General features: G+C 40.7%; 2 protein-coding genes across 2 annotated transcripts; both read left to right on the plus strand.

The window, feature by feature from the left end:
* The first annotated feature begins 637 nt into the window (after positions 1-637).
* LOC117413019 (gap junction beta-4 protein) lies at positions 638-5268 on the plus strand. Its single transcript, XM_034021714.3, has 2 exons — positions 638-784; positions 2577-5268. Exon 2 carries the CDS (start codon positions 2591-2593, stop codon positions 3371-3373), a length of 783 nt encoding a protein of 260 aa, XP_033877605.1. The 5' UTR covers positions 638-784; positions 2577-2590; the 3' UTR covers positions 3374-5268.
* Positions 5269-10870: 5602 nt separating this feature from the next.
* On the plus strand, positions 10871-15571 carry LOC117412988 (gap junction beta-3 protein-like). Its single transcript, XM_034908573.2, has 2 exons — positions 10871-11463; positions 12771-15571. Exon 2 carries the CDS (start codon positions 12857-12859, stop codon positions 13661-13663), a length of 807 nt encoding a protein of 268 aa, XP_034764464.1. The 5' UTR covers positions 10871-11463; positions 12771-12856; the 3' UTR covers positions 13664-15571.
* The last annotated feature ends 1452 nt before the right edge of the window (positions 15572-17023 follow it).

Genomic DNA, 17023 nt, shown 5'->3' on the forward strand with positions numbered 1-17023 from the left:
CAGTACGATTTAAAGAATGTTACTTTATTACTTTCTTAAAGTACCGTGTGTGTGTGTTTTTTTTTGTTTTTGTTTTTTAAATGTTTTGTGTAAAATGTTAATTTGACAGTCATGTTTACTGACCCTTAATAAAGCCTGGATGTGTAAATAACAGCAGAACTAAAGGCAATGCTGTTAACAGAGATGCAGGGCAAGCTGAAACTACCTCTGGCGGCTGAACACATTTTCATAAGAATCCACGACCATGGAGAGTGTAGTAAACATAATTATTATTGAAACTTTATAGCACCAAAAATTACTGTGAAAAATACTGCTGTTGCAGAAATACACGAATTAATAAAAAATAATAATAAAAAAGTGGGTTAAAGCAGGAATAAAACAAACTGCCTGGACGGGGCAGTTTAATCTGTATTATTTTAGAGACGGGGTAATCTTGTGGTTTTGACTTGATCCGGCTTTCATCCACTCCTTTATAGAGATTAGACGAAAGTCCAACAGTCATTAAAACGCAGAGATGTGACTTCTTATTAAATCACAACAGTGACCATGCATTTTAAAAAAGTGCATTATTTATAACATTCCACGTTGAGAAATGTGCTTTAACATGCCTGGGGAACGTCCCAAACAGGAGCAAGCCACGCCTCTTCTGTGTCCGCAGAAGAAAGCGAACTGTCGAGCTTCCACGATGGAGTCACGGCGCTGCTCTGTATTGCCGCATCGAATTTAGTCTGTTCGCTTTGGGTTTGTGCGTTCCGAGAGTTTGAGCGACTTCATAATTCACACGGTAAGAATATAATCAACAATGCGGGTTTATTATTATTGTTATTCAACGCACATGTATGTGTGGAGCGTTTCTTTTTTTAAAAAGGTTGATAGCCTACAGAAATATGGCATGTGTTTCTAAATCAATTAAATACAACCAGCAAGAATAATAGTATTGGGTTTTGTAAGATAAAAGGCTGAGATAATTACATTCATTATTATTATTATTATTATTATTATTATTATTATTATTATTATTATTATTATGTCTAGAGTAAACATGTTCCAAAACTAGCTTAGATGGTTTTTTGAACTGGTGTGTTTGAAAGTTTGCCCAGATAGACGAGGAGTGCAACATTATTGTTTTTATTATTATTATTATTATTATTATTATTATTATTATTATTATTATTATTATTATTATTATTATTATTATTATATCTATCCAGGGTTTTGCTCAAGTGCCGTTTGTGCCATTTTTGTGAAAGGACCATCAATACAGCCGTTTACGCAGTGCGGTTGCCTAACTAGTTTTATAACTTTTTATTTTCACAAAAAAAAGGGTGGAAACTGTACTTTTATATAAACACTGTACCTTGACCGTTTCAATCTATTCAGAAAACGGAATGAATAAGAAGCCTACCAAGGGAGGTGGATTTCCTGCAAATAAACCAAGTCGGGATCAACCACGGGAGTTTTTATTTAAAGAGTTTTATTAGGACACCGAGGAATCAACACGAATTGCGTCGAAACCACCTACAGTATCCCATTACATTATTATAACTAGTAGTATTATGATACTGTGCTTTATTAATCCTACCTTGTATTATATTAACATTAATAATAATAATAATAATAATAATAATAATAATAATAATAATACAACATTGATTTCAAGTATAGATTAGTATTAATGCATTTCTGGTTCTGTTATCCCTGGTATAATTTAATAAATGTTGTCATGTAGTTTTATAAAGTTTCTTTCAGTACTGTATTTCACTATTGAGAGTTTTAATAGTTGTTATAAGTTTGCAATAGATTTTAAACAATTATTCTTTAACATCAATAAATCATTTAAAAAATGTAGAAGCTCGGAAGTACTAACGATCTACTTCCCACTGTCCCTCTGTCACAGCAGAGGGTTGGTTAATCTCTTAAATACCTGGGCCATCATTAGTTTATTCTAGGCTTTTCCAAGTGATTAAACCCTGGGTTGAATTCTCTCTGAACCTGTTTTAAAAAAAAGACATCTGCACCATTGTTCTGCCTTGCTACTCTCCTCGATTATTATTGCACTGAACAAACAGGTTAAATAAGACGCCGACACCCTTCTTTGTTACCGTAACTACGTTTTATACAGTTAAACCTGTTTGTGTAAGTGGTGGATATTGGTCGTGATCTAGCCATCCAAAACAATGCTTCTTAACAGCTGTGCAAAAAGATCAGATATTTGTGTTCTTTACAAACCCCTATACAGTATATAGAGGGTATACCAGCAGTCTGTAATGGATGTATCATGCCAACCCTACCCGTCATATAGTATGAAAGATTGAATTAAACATATATGTTAGTCCATTACTGCTGTATGTATAGTTTCCATCAACTCTGAGTACAATGAATAATACAACGACCAGCATTATTTTTCTGATATATTCTGAGGATTAATAAATAGCGCAATGGAACACGGCAGCAATGCAGGTCATAAAGTAAGGGAGGGTGTATTGTTTTTTTTTAATTTAATCTGCCCCTTAATGCGATATTTCTGGGAAGCACGTGCATAAACGTTTAAATAAAGTAATGTTTTCCGTTTTCAGAAAAGGACGTCAGAATGAACTGGGCGTTCCTCCAGGGCTTGTTGAGCGGGGTCAACCAGTACTCCACGGCATTCGGCCGCGTCTGGCTCTCCATCGTCTTCCTCTTCCGGGTCATGGTGTACGTGGTGGCGGCCGAGCGGGTCTGGGGAGATGACCAGAAGGACTTCCAGTGCAACACGGCCCAGCCCGGCTGCCACAACGTCTGCTACGACCACTTCTTCCCCGTCTCCCACATCCGCCTGTGGGCCCTGCAGCTCATCTTCGTCACCTGCCCCTCACTGCTCGTGGTCATGCACGTGGCCTATAGGGAGGAGCGCGAGCGCAGGCACCGCGAGCGCAATGGGGAGGACTGCGGCCGCCTGTACAAGGACACGGGCAAGAAGAGGGGTGGCCTCTGGTGGACCTATGTCTTAACCTTGGTCTTCAAGGCCGGGGTGGACGCAACCTTCCTCTACGTCCTCTACTACATTTACGAGGCTTACGACTTCCCGCGCCTCATCAAGTGCAGCCAGAAGCCCTGCCCCAACGTGGTGGACTGCTTCATATCTAGGCCCACGGAGAAGAAGATCTTCACCATCTTCATGGTGGTCACGTCCATTCTCTGCATCTTCCTAAACCTCTGCGAGCTCATCTACCTCCTGGGCAAGCGCTGTCGGGAGTGCGTGGTCTCCAACAACCCCCGGCGTCAGCTGTTCATGGCCTCCACCATGATCAACAACAAGGAGAGCAACAGCATAATGGAAAACTCTCTGAAGGTGCCGCCCTATGCCCCTCCCAGCATTAAGGTTTCCAAGTAGTTGCAGCGTTGCTGCTCAGCATTAAGAAAAAGAAATACAAGAAGCTGTTCATGCCACTCAGGTACTATACTAGGGAGGAAGTGGACTGCAGGGCTCCAGGAAGCTGCACTTGACCCATCGTTGTGGATTGCTCTTCCTGACCAGGTTGTTTCATGCAAGGCAATGGTTGTGGGTCAGTGCTAAAGCCGTACATAAAAAGAATGGTTCTTAACAACGATTTTTTTGGTCACCATTAAACCATTGCAAAGCACACACGCTTGAGCAGTTACTTAACAAATCTGAAAGCTGGGGCAAAAGCTGCACACCATGGGAGAAAATAACACCAATTGAGCATCCATCTGTCTTAGGGTTAAACGTATAAGGATGTCAAGTAGACTAACGTGTCAACTAGGCCTTAATCTGTGCACTGTTGTTGGCTAAGGCTGTCCACTCATACCCACTGGCCTGAAGTAAGAGTTTGCCTTCAGGCCCCAGCAGTCCTATGAGCTGCATGGAAGATGTGACGGCTTCAGTGGCCATTCAGTAGGTCATCTGCAGCCTAACCAGTAACCATGAGGCTCGTTATCAGCACTTTTCCTATGGTGCACCACTTTTCCCCCCAGCTCTTTACATAAAGTCAGATTTATTTTTTAGATAAGGCTTCTGAAGGAGCCGATCATTTCCTGACCCTTTGAACCATTTCCAGGACACATCACCACGATACCCCTTGCACATGGGTATAGCAGTGCAGGAACAGTCTCAGTAAGTTCATTGGTATCGTAATGATGAGGCTAATTCCTTAGTCTTTTTGAAGAGCCTTCTAATCAAAAGGCAATGCCATTTTATAGCCTTGCTGATAATCATGCACGTCACACAGCCTTTGTTCAATGGAAATTAATCTGTGGTTAGCCGGTGTGAATGTAAACAAGCCTTTTTGGTAGAATATCTCACATGCACTTATACATGTTGTTTACAGTCTGCTTTTTTTCCATGGTTGAACATTTCTTTCTTCTATATAGCAGTAGCTATTTTTTCAAGGGTATTTTTGCCTCTTTATTTGATACCAACTTTTTTTTTTCAAGAAGAGTTTTAGTATCAAGCAGATTACAGAACTGAGGAATTCCAACCCTTCATGTAAATGCCACTGCCACCAACGTTAGATTATCAAACGGTATTATCTTTTTTTATTTTTTTATTGTTAGAACATTTTATGTTCCAATCTAAGTTTCTTGTATGCTCTCCAGTTCTGCCTTTACAAAATTAACCAATTCAGTACCAAACACATTGTTCTTTGAAAAAACAATCAGAACACAAGCTGTACTTATCATTTTAAATCAATATTTCTTCACAAATTTAAATCCCTTGTTTTGGCTACAAACTGCTGCGTCCTATTTTGAGGACAGTCAAATTAGACGTGCCCCTAATCAGAGCAGTGAAATTACACGCCGGCTGTGAAGCAGAGTAAGTTAACATAACAGTATAGTTAGGAGAAGTAGCTGCCAGGTTACAATTACAAAGTAGCCTGTCCTCAAATGAGGACAATGGCACTTAATGGGTGAACCATAAATGGAGCAATACCTTGAAAAGGACACAACTGTTACTGTACGAAGTCTGTATTACAGTGAAAATGATTGTATCAATTCAGTGCAGGGCACAGAGAGTGCAGACTATAAACCCCATAGTTACAGCAGTACCATTACAGGTGCTTTGTTCATTCATTTCGTCTGAATGCTTTGTTACACTATATTGGGCTGTTTCATCTGTTTACATACATTGCTTTATATGTGTTTACAATGTATACATGGAATAGTGAGTTTCTATACTGCCATTTGTGTCTGTTCTAAACCTTTTGTCAATCAGTACTGTTATATATTTTTTATATTTCTATGAATAAACATATGACATGTTTAATTTCACAGCTGTATGTTTGATTTATTTGAAGAAGAAAAAAAGTAACTAACTCTGACAAGGGTTATTGAAAAGCCTGACTAATGTGGCTAAAATATGTGGGCATTTTACGTGTGGGCAATTTGAGGGCAGCAGTGTGGAGTAGTGGTTAGGGCTCTGGACTCTTGACCGGAGGGTTGTGGGTTCAATCCCAGATGGGGGACACTGCTGCTGTAACCTTGAGCAAGGTACTTTGCTCCAGTAAAAACCCAACTGTATAAATGGGTAATTGTATGTAAAAATAATGTGATATCTTGTGACAATTATAAGTCGCCCTGGATAAGGGCGTCTGCTAAGAAATAAATAATAATAATAAAAAATCACTTTACCTTTAATGGTTTGCTTTACATTTACGCTGTCCTGACCTGAACACCCCCTGCCTGACATTCCATCCTAGTCCTCTCTCTCTCAAGCAGAGACTGAAAACTGTGGTGATGCTCTGATCAGGGGGCAAGGTTGAGAGACAACTGAACTAACTCCTCATCACTTGAGCAGGAATTGAAACCCAGGGTCCTGGAGGCTGGCGAATAAGCCTGCCGTGCCTCCTAGCCCACAACCTGAATTCATCGGATTCGATTTGTGAATCCCTGTTTCTTAAAATAACCTACAAATAAATTATATTTCCAAAACGGGGAAATGAAATGGCTTTGGTGACTTGCAAAGCGGGGAAGTATTACCTGAAAGAATACAAAATGAAAACAAATCAACACACAGGTAGCACCTCCGTACCCAGACTATGTATTTAAATGCAGCTATTTTTCTAGGCTGTACTAATTCTGTGAGCAGTTACCCAGCTGAGTTGTTTTTCAAAGCATGTTGTGGAGTTGTCATGCCTGGAGGCATCTTCTTTTTCAGACGTGCTTGTACTCTTTGATTCAGTGTGCAGGACCCTCCAGTCCTTGTAAACTGACGAGCAGGTGTTCACTGAACATACTTTCACCCTCTGCATTCCTCTGATGAGTCCCATCCTGTTTCAAGATTAAATGCGTATCGTGTTAGTACTGGGTAGGGTATTGTAAAGGTATTTGTTTTTGGAAGGCATGTGATGAAATATTTAAGTAAGCATGCTTTGTTTGAGTGTCAAATATAGCAGCACAGAAGTTCAAAGAGTGTAGATTATTTTTATTAATATCAAGAGAAACTAGTAAAAGTATTTGATAAGCTGCTTTTTGACCAGAAGTCTTTCTCAATGTCTTCTTCAGACTGCTCCGCTACTTCATTAAAAACTTGACTTGTGATCAATCCTCCATGTGGGATTAACAATGTCTCACCAGAGTCCTATTACTGACAGTGTAAAAAAAAAAAGTTTGTTTAAAACCAGGTAGCATCACTAGTCATGCCCACCATTGATGGAGAAAAACTGCACAGACACTGAACCTCATTCAAGACAAAGCCATTGACCAACTCCACCCATCAATGCACACATCTATAAGGAGATGAGAATAAAGAACTTCTAAGCAAACAGCCTGTATTGATTCATCTAAGATCAATCACAGCGGTGCCCTCAATTTATTGCAACCATTGAAAAGAGCTAATCTTAAAGATTCTTGGAGCATGATATCACAAGGCTTGGCGGGCAAGAACTGCTCTTTCACCTCCTTAGAAAAGTGATGGTCGTTCCAGGGCAGGGCAGCAGACTTGAGAAGCACACGTTGCCACTGTTGATAATTTCCAGTGGCATCAGTTCAAAACTCCCACTCCTACTGTACTTCTCTTTCTTCACCTCCTGCAGGTCAGGACTGGCTCTTATCAGGGGCAATATTCCATTGATCACATGTTTTTATGAATCTCATGTATTATATTAAAGTTCCCCCTGAAGTGTTCCGTTATCACAAAAAAAAAATCTTACGGCATTTAGTGTTCTCTAATCGACTGATTACAGTTTCAGTTCTGCAAAGATTTTGTAAGTAAATCAGTAGAAGGGAAGTACATTGCTTTCCAGTGCAGGTGGAAGTGTATGTGGGTTGAAACAGTAACTTCTACGGCTGCTCTTTTTAGTTTCTGTGCTACTGAATATGTAAGGACTGAGTTAAACCCATGGATGTCGAGAGAGAATCCAGCTGAATCTACCAGGTTAAACAGGGCTGACTTGAGTTTCCCTGAGGCTATAAAACAGGTCTGGTATCTTCAAACATTCTGATGCCAGTTGTAACGTGTCCTTTCAGGCGTCATTTGCACGACACGCCCAAAACCAGCCCTGTATCACAAAGAAGCAAAGCTCAGCCCATGGACTGAGAGTGTCGTAACCAATGGAGGGGGAACCTGCATGCAACAGCCTGTCTGAACACACACCAGACTGAAGGAAAACAGGAAGAACAGGTCTCGACAGCTTGGCAATCGAAAAGAACATTCCTGATCTACATGTACCTCACAACTATACAAACACACAAACCCTCTTTGTGTCTTCAGAGCATAGGCCGGGTGCAAATCGGAAACCTCTGCACATTGCAAGTCTTAGAACCACAAAGCGAAAGAGCCGGGCTCGTCTGCAATCATGGTTTTAGAGCTTTTAACTCATCTCATCGCACCGTCTGGGGACAACCTGCAGCAGCAGTGTATCACACAATGCAACCCGCATCACATGGAGCCATGTGGAGCTGGCTTGGGTTTACTGCAGTGGTGCACAACTCCGGCCCTCAAAATTCATTCCAGTCCATTCCAGTCCAGTTAAATGAACCTGCTATAGATCGATTAACTAATTCAGGAACTGACTGGAACAAAACCCCGGACTGGAATGGGGGTCAGGGTGTACTAATGTCGAATAATAAGTCCATAATTGTAACATTAAAATACTTAGTCAAGTAGGCAAATATTTGTGGAAATAACTTAATCAGTACAGAAAAGTTTGTATTCCATTGGCATGCCATTGTTACTGTGTGCCAGACTATTTATAAAGAAACATTACCCTTGCCTGCATTGGCAACACATCTGGTTTTGCTAATAATAGAGCACAGTAGTAAATTAGTAATTTAGCAGACGCTTTTATCCAAATGACTTACAGAGACTAGGGGGTGAACTATGCATCAACAACTGCTGCTGCAGAGTCACTTACAATAGGACCTTGTCTTTACCTCTCATCCGAAGGACGTGCTAATATGGCAGAACAATATCTTGTACTGACAATTAATATTGGTTTGTCAAAATATCAAACCGCTGCGGAACCATTCTAGCCACGGTTCCTGCCATTGCAACTCTATATGGTCTACCATTGCTCCTTCTTACAGAAGGACGGTGTTGCTGTTGTAGTGCCACTGCTGCCTTACCACTGAAGAGAATGTGCCTGCAGTTCTTGACTCCAGTAAAACGAGAAGAAAATATAATTGCAAAACAAGATGACATAAGCATTAATCAGCAACAGTCAACCCAAAGGGAATTTACCAGAAATAATTTCCTGTTGAGGACTGCCTCACCCAATAAAGACACTGTCATGGGGAGTGCAGAGTGAGTCATGCCATCGAGAGCTTGTGGGTTAACCTGAGCACAGTTGCCGATCTTGGCTGGTGACTCACTAATCAACTGCTGTTGGCTATTCTACCCGCACCACAGTGACCCCTATTGGTCAGGTGTAAGCCAAGGCAAAACAGGGAACAAGCGGCTAGGCAACATGCACTGCTGAGCTTGAGAGTGGTGTTTCAAAGTGGAAAAATGAATATATTTGAGATCTGGGTCACGGCACCTATGTAACAAGATGAAGGCTGGCCGTGAACCGGCGACCCTGAGTACTGCAAGCGAGTGTCTTAAACCGCTATGCAAAAGAGCTTGTCTGCATTCATGGTTATAGAGCTTTTAAACTCCTCTCATCTCACCGACGGGACAGAATCTGTAACGGCCGTGCCTCACTCAACACTACATGTTTACTATGTTACTGGTCTCATCTCCAGGGTTCAGCAGGATCACACATGCAAATGTGTGGCATTGTTCATGTGGTATTATTGTGTTAATGGCTTTATTGTTTATGGCAGCTGGCCCTGGCAATTGTAAATTGGTGCCAGCTACCTATATCTGTTTCTGTGGGGAATATAAACCCCACAGCCAAATCATTCGGGACTGCTGAGGAGAAGGAAGCAGGAAGGTGTGTGCCCTGTTTCCAAGCAGTCACAAGTGCAAGTACTGTGTGTAAAACTGTGTGTTCATGTCTACCGGTAAACAGCTTAGCCGTCCGATGTGTTTGTTCGGGTGATCGACTGTTTAGTGAGTGCTCCGAAGGAGCTAGATGTTTATTTTGTTTTTGTTTACATTCACTTAGATACACCAGAGATCTATTGAGTGAATCTCCCAATGCAGAAACATCAGAAATAAGCTCTACCCTAAAGTGCTGAAATCCCTTTCTCCACACACATCACTTGGGGCACACCTGGTCCTATTCAAACTCATTTTATTATCTCCATACAATTCAATCCATATTTAATTTCCAAAGAGCTTTTTTGTTCATGAAAGCGTATGTTAAACAATCAAGTATAAAGAAAGTCTAAAAACGAGTTGTGGGAACCTGCAAAATGTGTTTCAACAAAGAGCCTTGGTGTGCTTTTCTGTAACCCAATATCCCCCCCTCTTAAAAAAAACAGAACTAGGCAGTTGAAAGGAATGCTTTTGTTAGCCAGAGGGTGTTTGTTCATAGCTTTCCACTCTATGCTCACTCTGAAAACCAAGGTGTGTTCCTGCCATTGCAGATTTAAAGATTATTCACACAAAAGATATTGTTTACAGCATCCAACCGGGTTGCATTACAGCTGGTTGAACGGTTAGCTACCACAAAGCAGATACAAAATAAAAAACAAAGCAAAACAATGATCTCCTAATCTGACCGCTTCATTTCCTGTTGAGCGGGACCTTAATTAGCTTTTCAGTGCCTTGATATTAATCTACCACAGTACTCAGGTTTAATTTGAGTTGAAGAATCAAACAGGTCACCTATTTGACAAGCAGGGGTAGAGAACAGATCGGAGAATGATGTGAGGTACATAAGAACAGAAGAAAGTTTACAAACGAGAGGAGGCCATTCAGCCCATCTTGCTCGTTTGGTTGTTAGTAGCTTATTGATCCCAGAATCTCATCAAGCAGCTTCTTGAAGGATCCCAGGGTGTCGGCTTCAACAACATTACTGGGGAATTGGTTCCAGACCCTCACAATTCTCTGTGTAAAAAAGTGCCTCCTATTTTCTGTTCTGAATGCCCCTTTATCTAATCTCCATTTGTGACCCATGGTCCTTGTTTCTTTTTTCAGGTCAAAGAAGTCCCCTGGGTCGACATTGTCTATACCTTTTAGAATTTTGAATGCTTGAATCAGATCACCACGTAGTCTTCTTTGTTCAAGACTGAATAGATTCAATTCTTTTAGCCTGTCTGCATATGACATGCCTTTTAAACCTGGGATAATTCTGGTCGCTCTTCTTTACACTCTTTCTAGAGCAGCAATATGCTTTTTTACACAGTAGGTTGTTTCTGTGCCTCGCAGTAACACAGCTGTTTGGACTTAAAAGGTTGTTTTGCAACATTCCTTTATTTAATCATTAGATACAATTTAGACTGCTTCAACAAAACGCATCAATCGCCTTCTGCTTTGCGTCACCTTGAACGATAGCAGAGCCTGCTTGTGTAATTTATAACCTCCTAGTACTGGCGCAAGTAGTTACTGGAGACTACGACTATTTGTCTCACATATGTGACTTGGCAAGCAGGCTTCCAAAGTTGGCGTAAACATGCGCCCTTACAGCTGAAATAAGGAAATGTAATGAACTGGACAGTCAAATAAGTTAGCTTTCTCAATGGAATCTAGCAAACAGACACCAAGAATGAATTCATTAATGGGAGGGGGGATTGTACGCTGTACACTGCTCGGAGCACGCCAAAATTAACCTCTTCAGTCAATTGCGCAAAATAAGCCGAAATCTTTCTTGTTCGGTTAGTAACACTAATGTGAATTTGATATCGGTTTATATATGCACACACGTTAACCGGTACCAGAAACACTCCACGAATCGGGAGCTTGCCTTCTTTCGAGACCACACCCTAAAAGAAGGCTTTTTGTTTCAACTTGCGAATGTGGACGACCTACCTTGCGTGTGTCAGCGAAACGAGTTCAGAAACTTTTAAGAATTTTGAAACTCTGAAACCGAGGATTCCTGTTAGAAGAATAAATATGGAGTGCGTGTGTTTGCTTTAAAGGTGAGTATTAAACCATTAGTTTGTTTTCTCGGTCTGTTATCATTCTCAAGTGAAATGTACAGTAGTATCCCTTTCTGTCCCGACAAATAAAACAAGTTTATTTTAGACGTGGTGTTAATAACATCGATAGCCTACCCAGTTGTAATCTAGAAGGATATCCAATGTGGTTTTTCATAGAGATAGACAATTAACCAAAACGTTTGTCAAGTAAAGTTTAAAAAAAAGAGAAATATTTTATTTTTGATTGTTTACAACGATGGATGAATTTACTCCGGTACATTATTATTATTATTATTATTATTATTATTATTATTATTGTTGTTGTTGTTGTTGTGCAATTAACATTAAACGCGTTATATACATTTGCTGCTGCTTTTTTTTTAAATACAGAAGCTAAAGAAAATAAGGGTTCTAGGGAAAAACCCAACAGAATTGTAATTGAAATGAGAGCTTTTTAATAAAACGGTCTAATTGACTACACTTTAAAGAAAAAGCACATCAATGCAGACCAAAAATAAAGTATACATTAATTTCGCAGTAACAAAGACATGCAGGAGCAGCTTGCCTGCCCACATTGCAGTAGCCAAGTCTTTGTAATCAATGCAGTGCTGGTATTTTTACATTTTTATTATTTTATTTTCTACAGGATTACTTTTTATTCATTTAGACTTTTCCGATTTTGACATATTGTGTTGAAATATTTCTGCTTGCTGTGTAAGTTGTTATAAAATGTGTGATAGCTATAACTAAAGGGAAGTATAACCTTCCTCCTTGGATCTGTAACCTCCTACTGCTGCAAGTATGCACCAAACACCAGAGTATGCCTATTTTCTCGGGGGTGTTAGCAAACTGTACTATCAACAAGATCTGCATTGATAACTTGTGGCATGTTTGTGCTTCAAACACCACAAAATGGAGATGCCTTGTGTTAATCAGCACAGGAGAGAAGCCGGGAGAATTACTCTAGTCCTGCTGTCTGTCTCTTTCTTTCTTGTATCTGATTTATTTTACGCTCTACGGTCTAGGTAGTGACCCGTGTATACCTTGCCTAACTTCTGAGAGGTGAGGTCACGTTTCAAAAAATGTAAAAATAAAGTAAAACTACTTAGTCAAGTAGACAAAGTCTTCGACCGGTGCCTTCGTGTGTGGATGGGTTTTCTTCGGAGAGTTTTGCAGTTTGTCTTTTATATTGTTTTCCCTGGTGTAGGATATTGGCTTTGGGTTGTTTTCTGTAGAGTTATAAATTTGCGTTGATTGTTCGCACGCCACCAGACTTTGCCTTACTTTACTCATTGTCTTATCTTCAGTTTTCCAGCTGGTTTCTGTTGCTGCTTTCATAAGAAGAAGAAGAAGAAGAAGAAGAAGAAGAAGAACATTTGCTACTGCCACTGCCATGGACTGGAAGACACTCCAAGGCCTCCTGAGTGGGGTCAACAAGTACTCCACGGCGTTCGGCCGCATCTGGCTGTCCGTGGTCTTTGTGTTCCGAGTCATGGTGTACGTGGTGGCGGCCGAGAAAGTGTGGGGCGACGAGCAGAAGGACTTTGACTGCAACACCAAGCAGCCCGGCTGCACCAACGTCTGCTACGACTATTTCTTTCCAATCTCCCACATCCGCCTGTGGGCCCTGCAGCTCATCTTCGTCACCTGCCCCTCGCTGTTGGTGGTCATGCACGTGGCCTACAGGGAGGACCGTGAGAAGAAGCACAAGCAGAAGAATGGAGAGAACAGCTCCAACCTGTACCAGAACACCGGGAAGAAGCACGGCGGGCTGTGGTGGACCTACTTGCTCAGCCTCTTCGTCAAGTTGGGCATCGAAATAGGCTTCCTCTACATCCTCCACCACATTTACGACAGCTTCTACCTGCCACGCCTGGTGAAGTGCGAGGTCCTACCCTGCCCCAACGTGGTGGATTGCTACATCGGCCGGCCGACAGAGAAGAAGGTCTTCACCTACTTCATGGTGGGCGCCTCTGCCCTCTGCATCGTGCTGAGCATTTGTGAGATCATCTATCTCATCGCCAAGCGAGTCCTGCGCTGCAGCAGGAAGCTGAAGAACAAAAGCAAGAGGAACTCAGTGGCCTACAGCAAAGCCTCCACCTGCACGTGTCACCACAAGATGACACCCCTGGACTTCAAGCCTGCCCTCAAAGGCACTGAGATGCGGGCGTCCGCTCCCAACCTCTTATTTAGTCAATGAAACATTTTTCAAAGAGCTGTCCAATGATTTTTGCCAGATCATTTTTCTCCTGTCCCCTTCTATTCTCTGTCCTACTGATCCATTTCCATGTTTAATAAAACTCTCCTGTATGGTTCTGTCATGGTAAAACTAATAATCCAGATCAACGGACTTCATTTCGTCCATGGTCGGTGTCCCGACAGTGGATACCTATAATAAAGGAAGAAGATAGGCAGATTGTCCACTGTTGACAATGTTCACAGATTATGCAAGAACTAACGAGGTACCTTAATGGTTCATCTATATAAGGTCTTAAGAGCAGGGAAAGCAGTTAATTGCATACTGTAGCTTCCAATTACCAGAACAAAAAAACAGGTTTCATACAAATGTATTCTACTTAACAACCTTGTTCATTTAATGAACTTCAGAAAATGATATCTCAGGCCTTAGCAGAACTTGAATTTATGAAATATGACCCTGCAGTTTCCTTCCTATTCGTGACTGTGGCCGCTCCACGGGAATGCAGGAGAGAGGTGGAGTTTTTAAAACCTTTCTGTGGTTTAGTGGGAGCCTGATCTAGTGCGATGAGTCTTTCACAAGATGATTGTACTCAAGCAGATTGGGCTCGTCATTTCAGATGCCTGTGGTGTAACATCCAGACACTCAAGTGGAGAGTCAGGGAGCAGGGCTACAGGGAAGTAAAACCCAGCTGTGGGAGAGAATGTTTCCTTCAAAACTTGTTTTGTTGAATGGAATCCAATTCAGTTTAACTGCATTTGCTAACATGCATAGTTTTATACCTTCCAAAATGATATTGTTTTATTATTGTTATTATAAATATGTTAATGTTCATATTGTAATAGCCTCTGGTAATAAGGTATTTAATTGTTTAATGGGTGTGCAGGTTTTATTTTCACATTGGTCCACTACAAATACAAATATAACATGAATGAATGAAATGTGCAGGTTTGCTTAGTACTATATAATCCCTTGTATGTATCATGTATGTATCACAGTACTTAGATTAATTAGTTTACATATTTCATATTTGTATATATATATATTTTTTTGCATAAAGTTGCCAAGTTAGAAATATCAGTAAATAACTTCTAATTTGAAAAACAGCGCACAAAATATGAATGTGGAAGTCTCACTGCCATCCACTTTCAGTGGAATTCCAAATCTTATCACTACAGTTGTCTCCTGTAATTATTGACAAAGTTAACAGGACTAGAATGTCAACAGCCGTACTGCAGCCTTGTGTGTCTGTGCTCTTATCTGTATAGACAATTTCAATGTTTCTCTTGCAGGGAAAATATGGGGTTTCTGCTCACTTGTACTAACAGTCTGGCTAGTTCATTGTGAAGAGCAGTAGGTAAGTTGAACAGCAATTGAGTTTTATGAATCTGGAAGCTGCCCTTCTCAAGTCCTGTGTGCCTGGTACTCTTTTGTTGTTAAACTTTTCTGCCAGTGCAAACAGGTCTTATCCAGAACAAAGTCATTGTTCTACTCTGAAGCAATTAACAATCTCAGCGGTGCAGGAATCGCGAGGGCTGAAGATGTTGTGCCAGATAAACAAGATTGTTTCTACACCATGTTTGTTTTTATGTTTTTTTGTGTGTGTTTGTTGCTGTAATGGGAAAGTTGATTCATTTCGCCACTCTTAATGTAACTTGGGTCCTTGTGTTTTGGAGGATAAAGCTGAAGCCCAAATCAATGGCTCGCTGTGTAAAGAGATTAACTGGTATTGTGTGTGGTATCAGATAGTCCTCTATAGATTAGTGTATAGTGTGCTGTACCATGTTCAGTTACGCAGGTCTTGTAAACCTTTCCTATGGAAATGTATGTAACAAATGGATTTACACATTTTAACTTTTGTACTTAACTGATGGAAATATCTCCAATAAAAATTGTGTCTGGGTTTTGAAATCTGTGCTGCTGTATCAGTGTGTTTTCAGGCATGGATACATATTGGTTTTTTTTAGATTAGTTTGCTGGTCTGCAGTGTTGAGTGGGGTTCTCTTTCCTATACTACTAGAGCACTCTGCAGTGTTGAGTGGGGTTCTCTTTCCTATACTACTAGAGCACTCTGCAGTGTTGAGTTGCCTGGATATAGATCTGCATTGTTAAGTGTTAATATAATACTCTTTAGACCCAACAGACTTGATTGAAATGTCTCCAGGGAGTTGATAATAATGATACAATCTGGATTAACCACAGGCTTAGCTGACACAAAGCTGTAAACAACTGACATTTTAAACCCGTTTGTTACCATGAATTTCAAGCAATGTTGGTTCACCTTAAACAATTAACAGTTTCATGTATGTATGTATGTATGTATGTACACACACTGAATATCAAACTGATTTTTATTTTCCCTGTAAAAACAGCCTTTGAAGAAACAGACTTTTAAATAACTCATGGATTAAAGCTGTGTAAACAGAACCCATAACCCCTCTGTTAAAACATAGCCTTTTGGTACAAACTTTGCACTGAAGGCAAAGCTAAGCGTGCTCCCTGGCGCACCAGCGTGTCAAAGCAGCATCCCCAGCAGTTGGGAATGTTGTTTTGTTTGGGTGTTTCCACTGTGTATTTCCAGGATGAGTTACTCCAGCCTATCCTGATCACATCTGAGACTGTATACACAAGCAGGAGTAAGTAATTACTCCTGCCTTTCTCTGTGCTTGTGCCTGAGTCACGCAGTGTATGACTAAGCGAGGAAGGAATGCTGAAAACACATACGCACACTCCCCACATCTCAGAAGAGGCGTCTTACATAGTTTCAACATGTTTTCTTATAGAAACACACCCAAGTCAGTTGCCACAACTCATTTCAACATTGGCTTTTTTTTTTTACTCCAAATGTATTTTATTTTCTGAAAAGGATAAAAACCACACATTAAATAAACAGCAAACATGTTCCTAAATGATGCATATCAGCTATTTCATACTATTTAAATCCTATATATATATATATATATATATACACACACACACACACACATACATAGTACTCTCTCCAGTCCTGCAGGGTCAGTCAAAGTCTCTAGTGGGTGAAGCGGGGGAATGGGACCCAGTTCAGGTTAGTAATTTGCTTGCAGCACTGCTCATAATCTGCTGTGCATAAAAGGACTGGACAAGCCTGCTACCAACTAGCAGGCTTCTCTCAAAGTTGGACCGATATGGCTGTAATTAAAATGCTGCCTTTCTCCTACAAATTCCCTACTGTACTAATAATACCTGTAAACCTTGTGGCTCTCATCTGTACTGGGTATAACCTCCTTTACCAGTAGATGGCGGTAGATGCATTTTCACAGAACAAACAGTGTTTCTCTGCCCTCCCCCCAATGCAATGCAATTACCAGTACTTTACAACAGGGG

Source organism: Acipenser ruthenus, chromosome 23, assembly GCF_902713425.1.
Source record: "Acipenser ruthenus chromosome 23, fAciRut3.2 maternal haplotype, whole genome shotgun sequence".
Lineage (NCBI taxonomy): Eukaryota > Metazoa > Chordata > Actinopteri > Acipenseriformes > Acipenseridae > Acipenser > Acipenser ruthenus.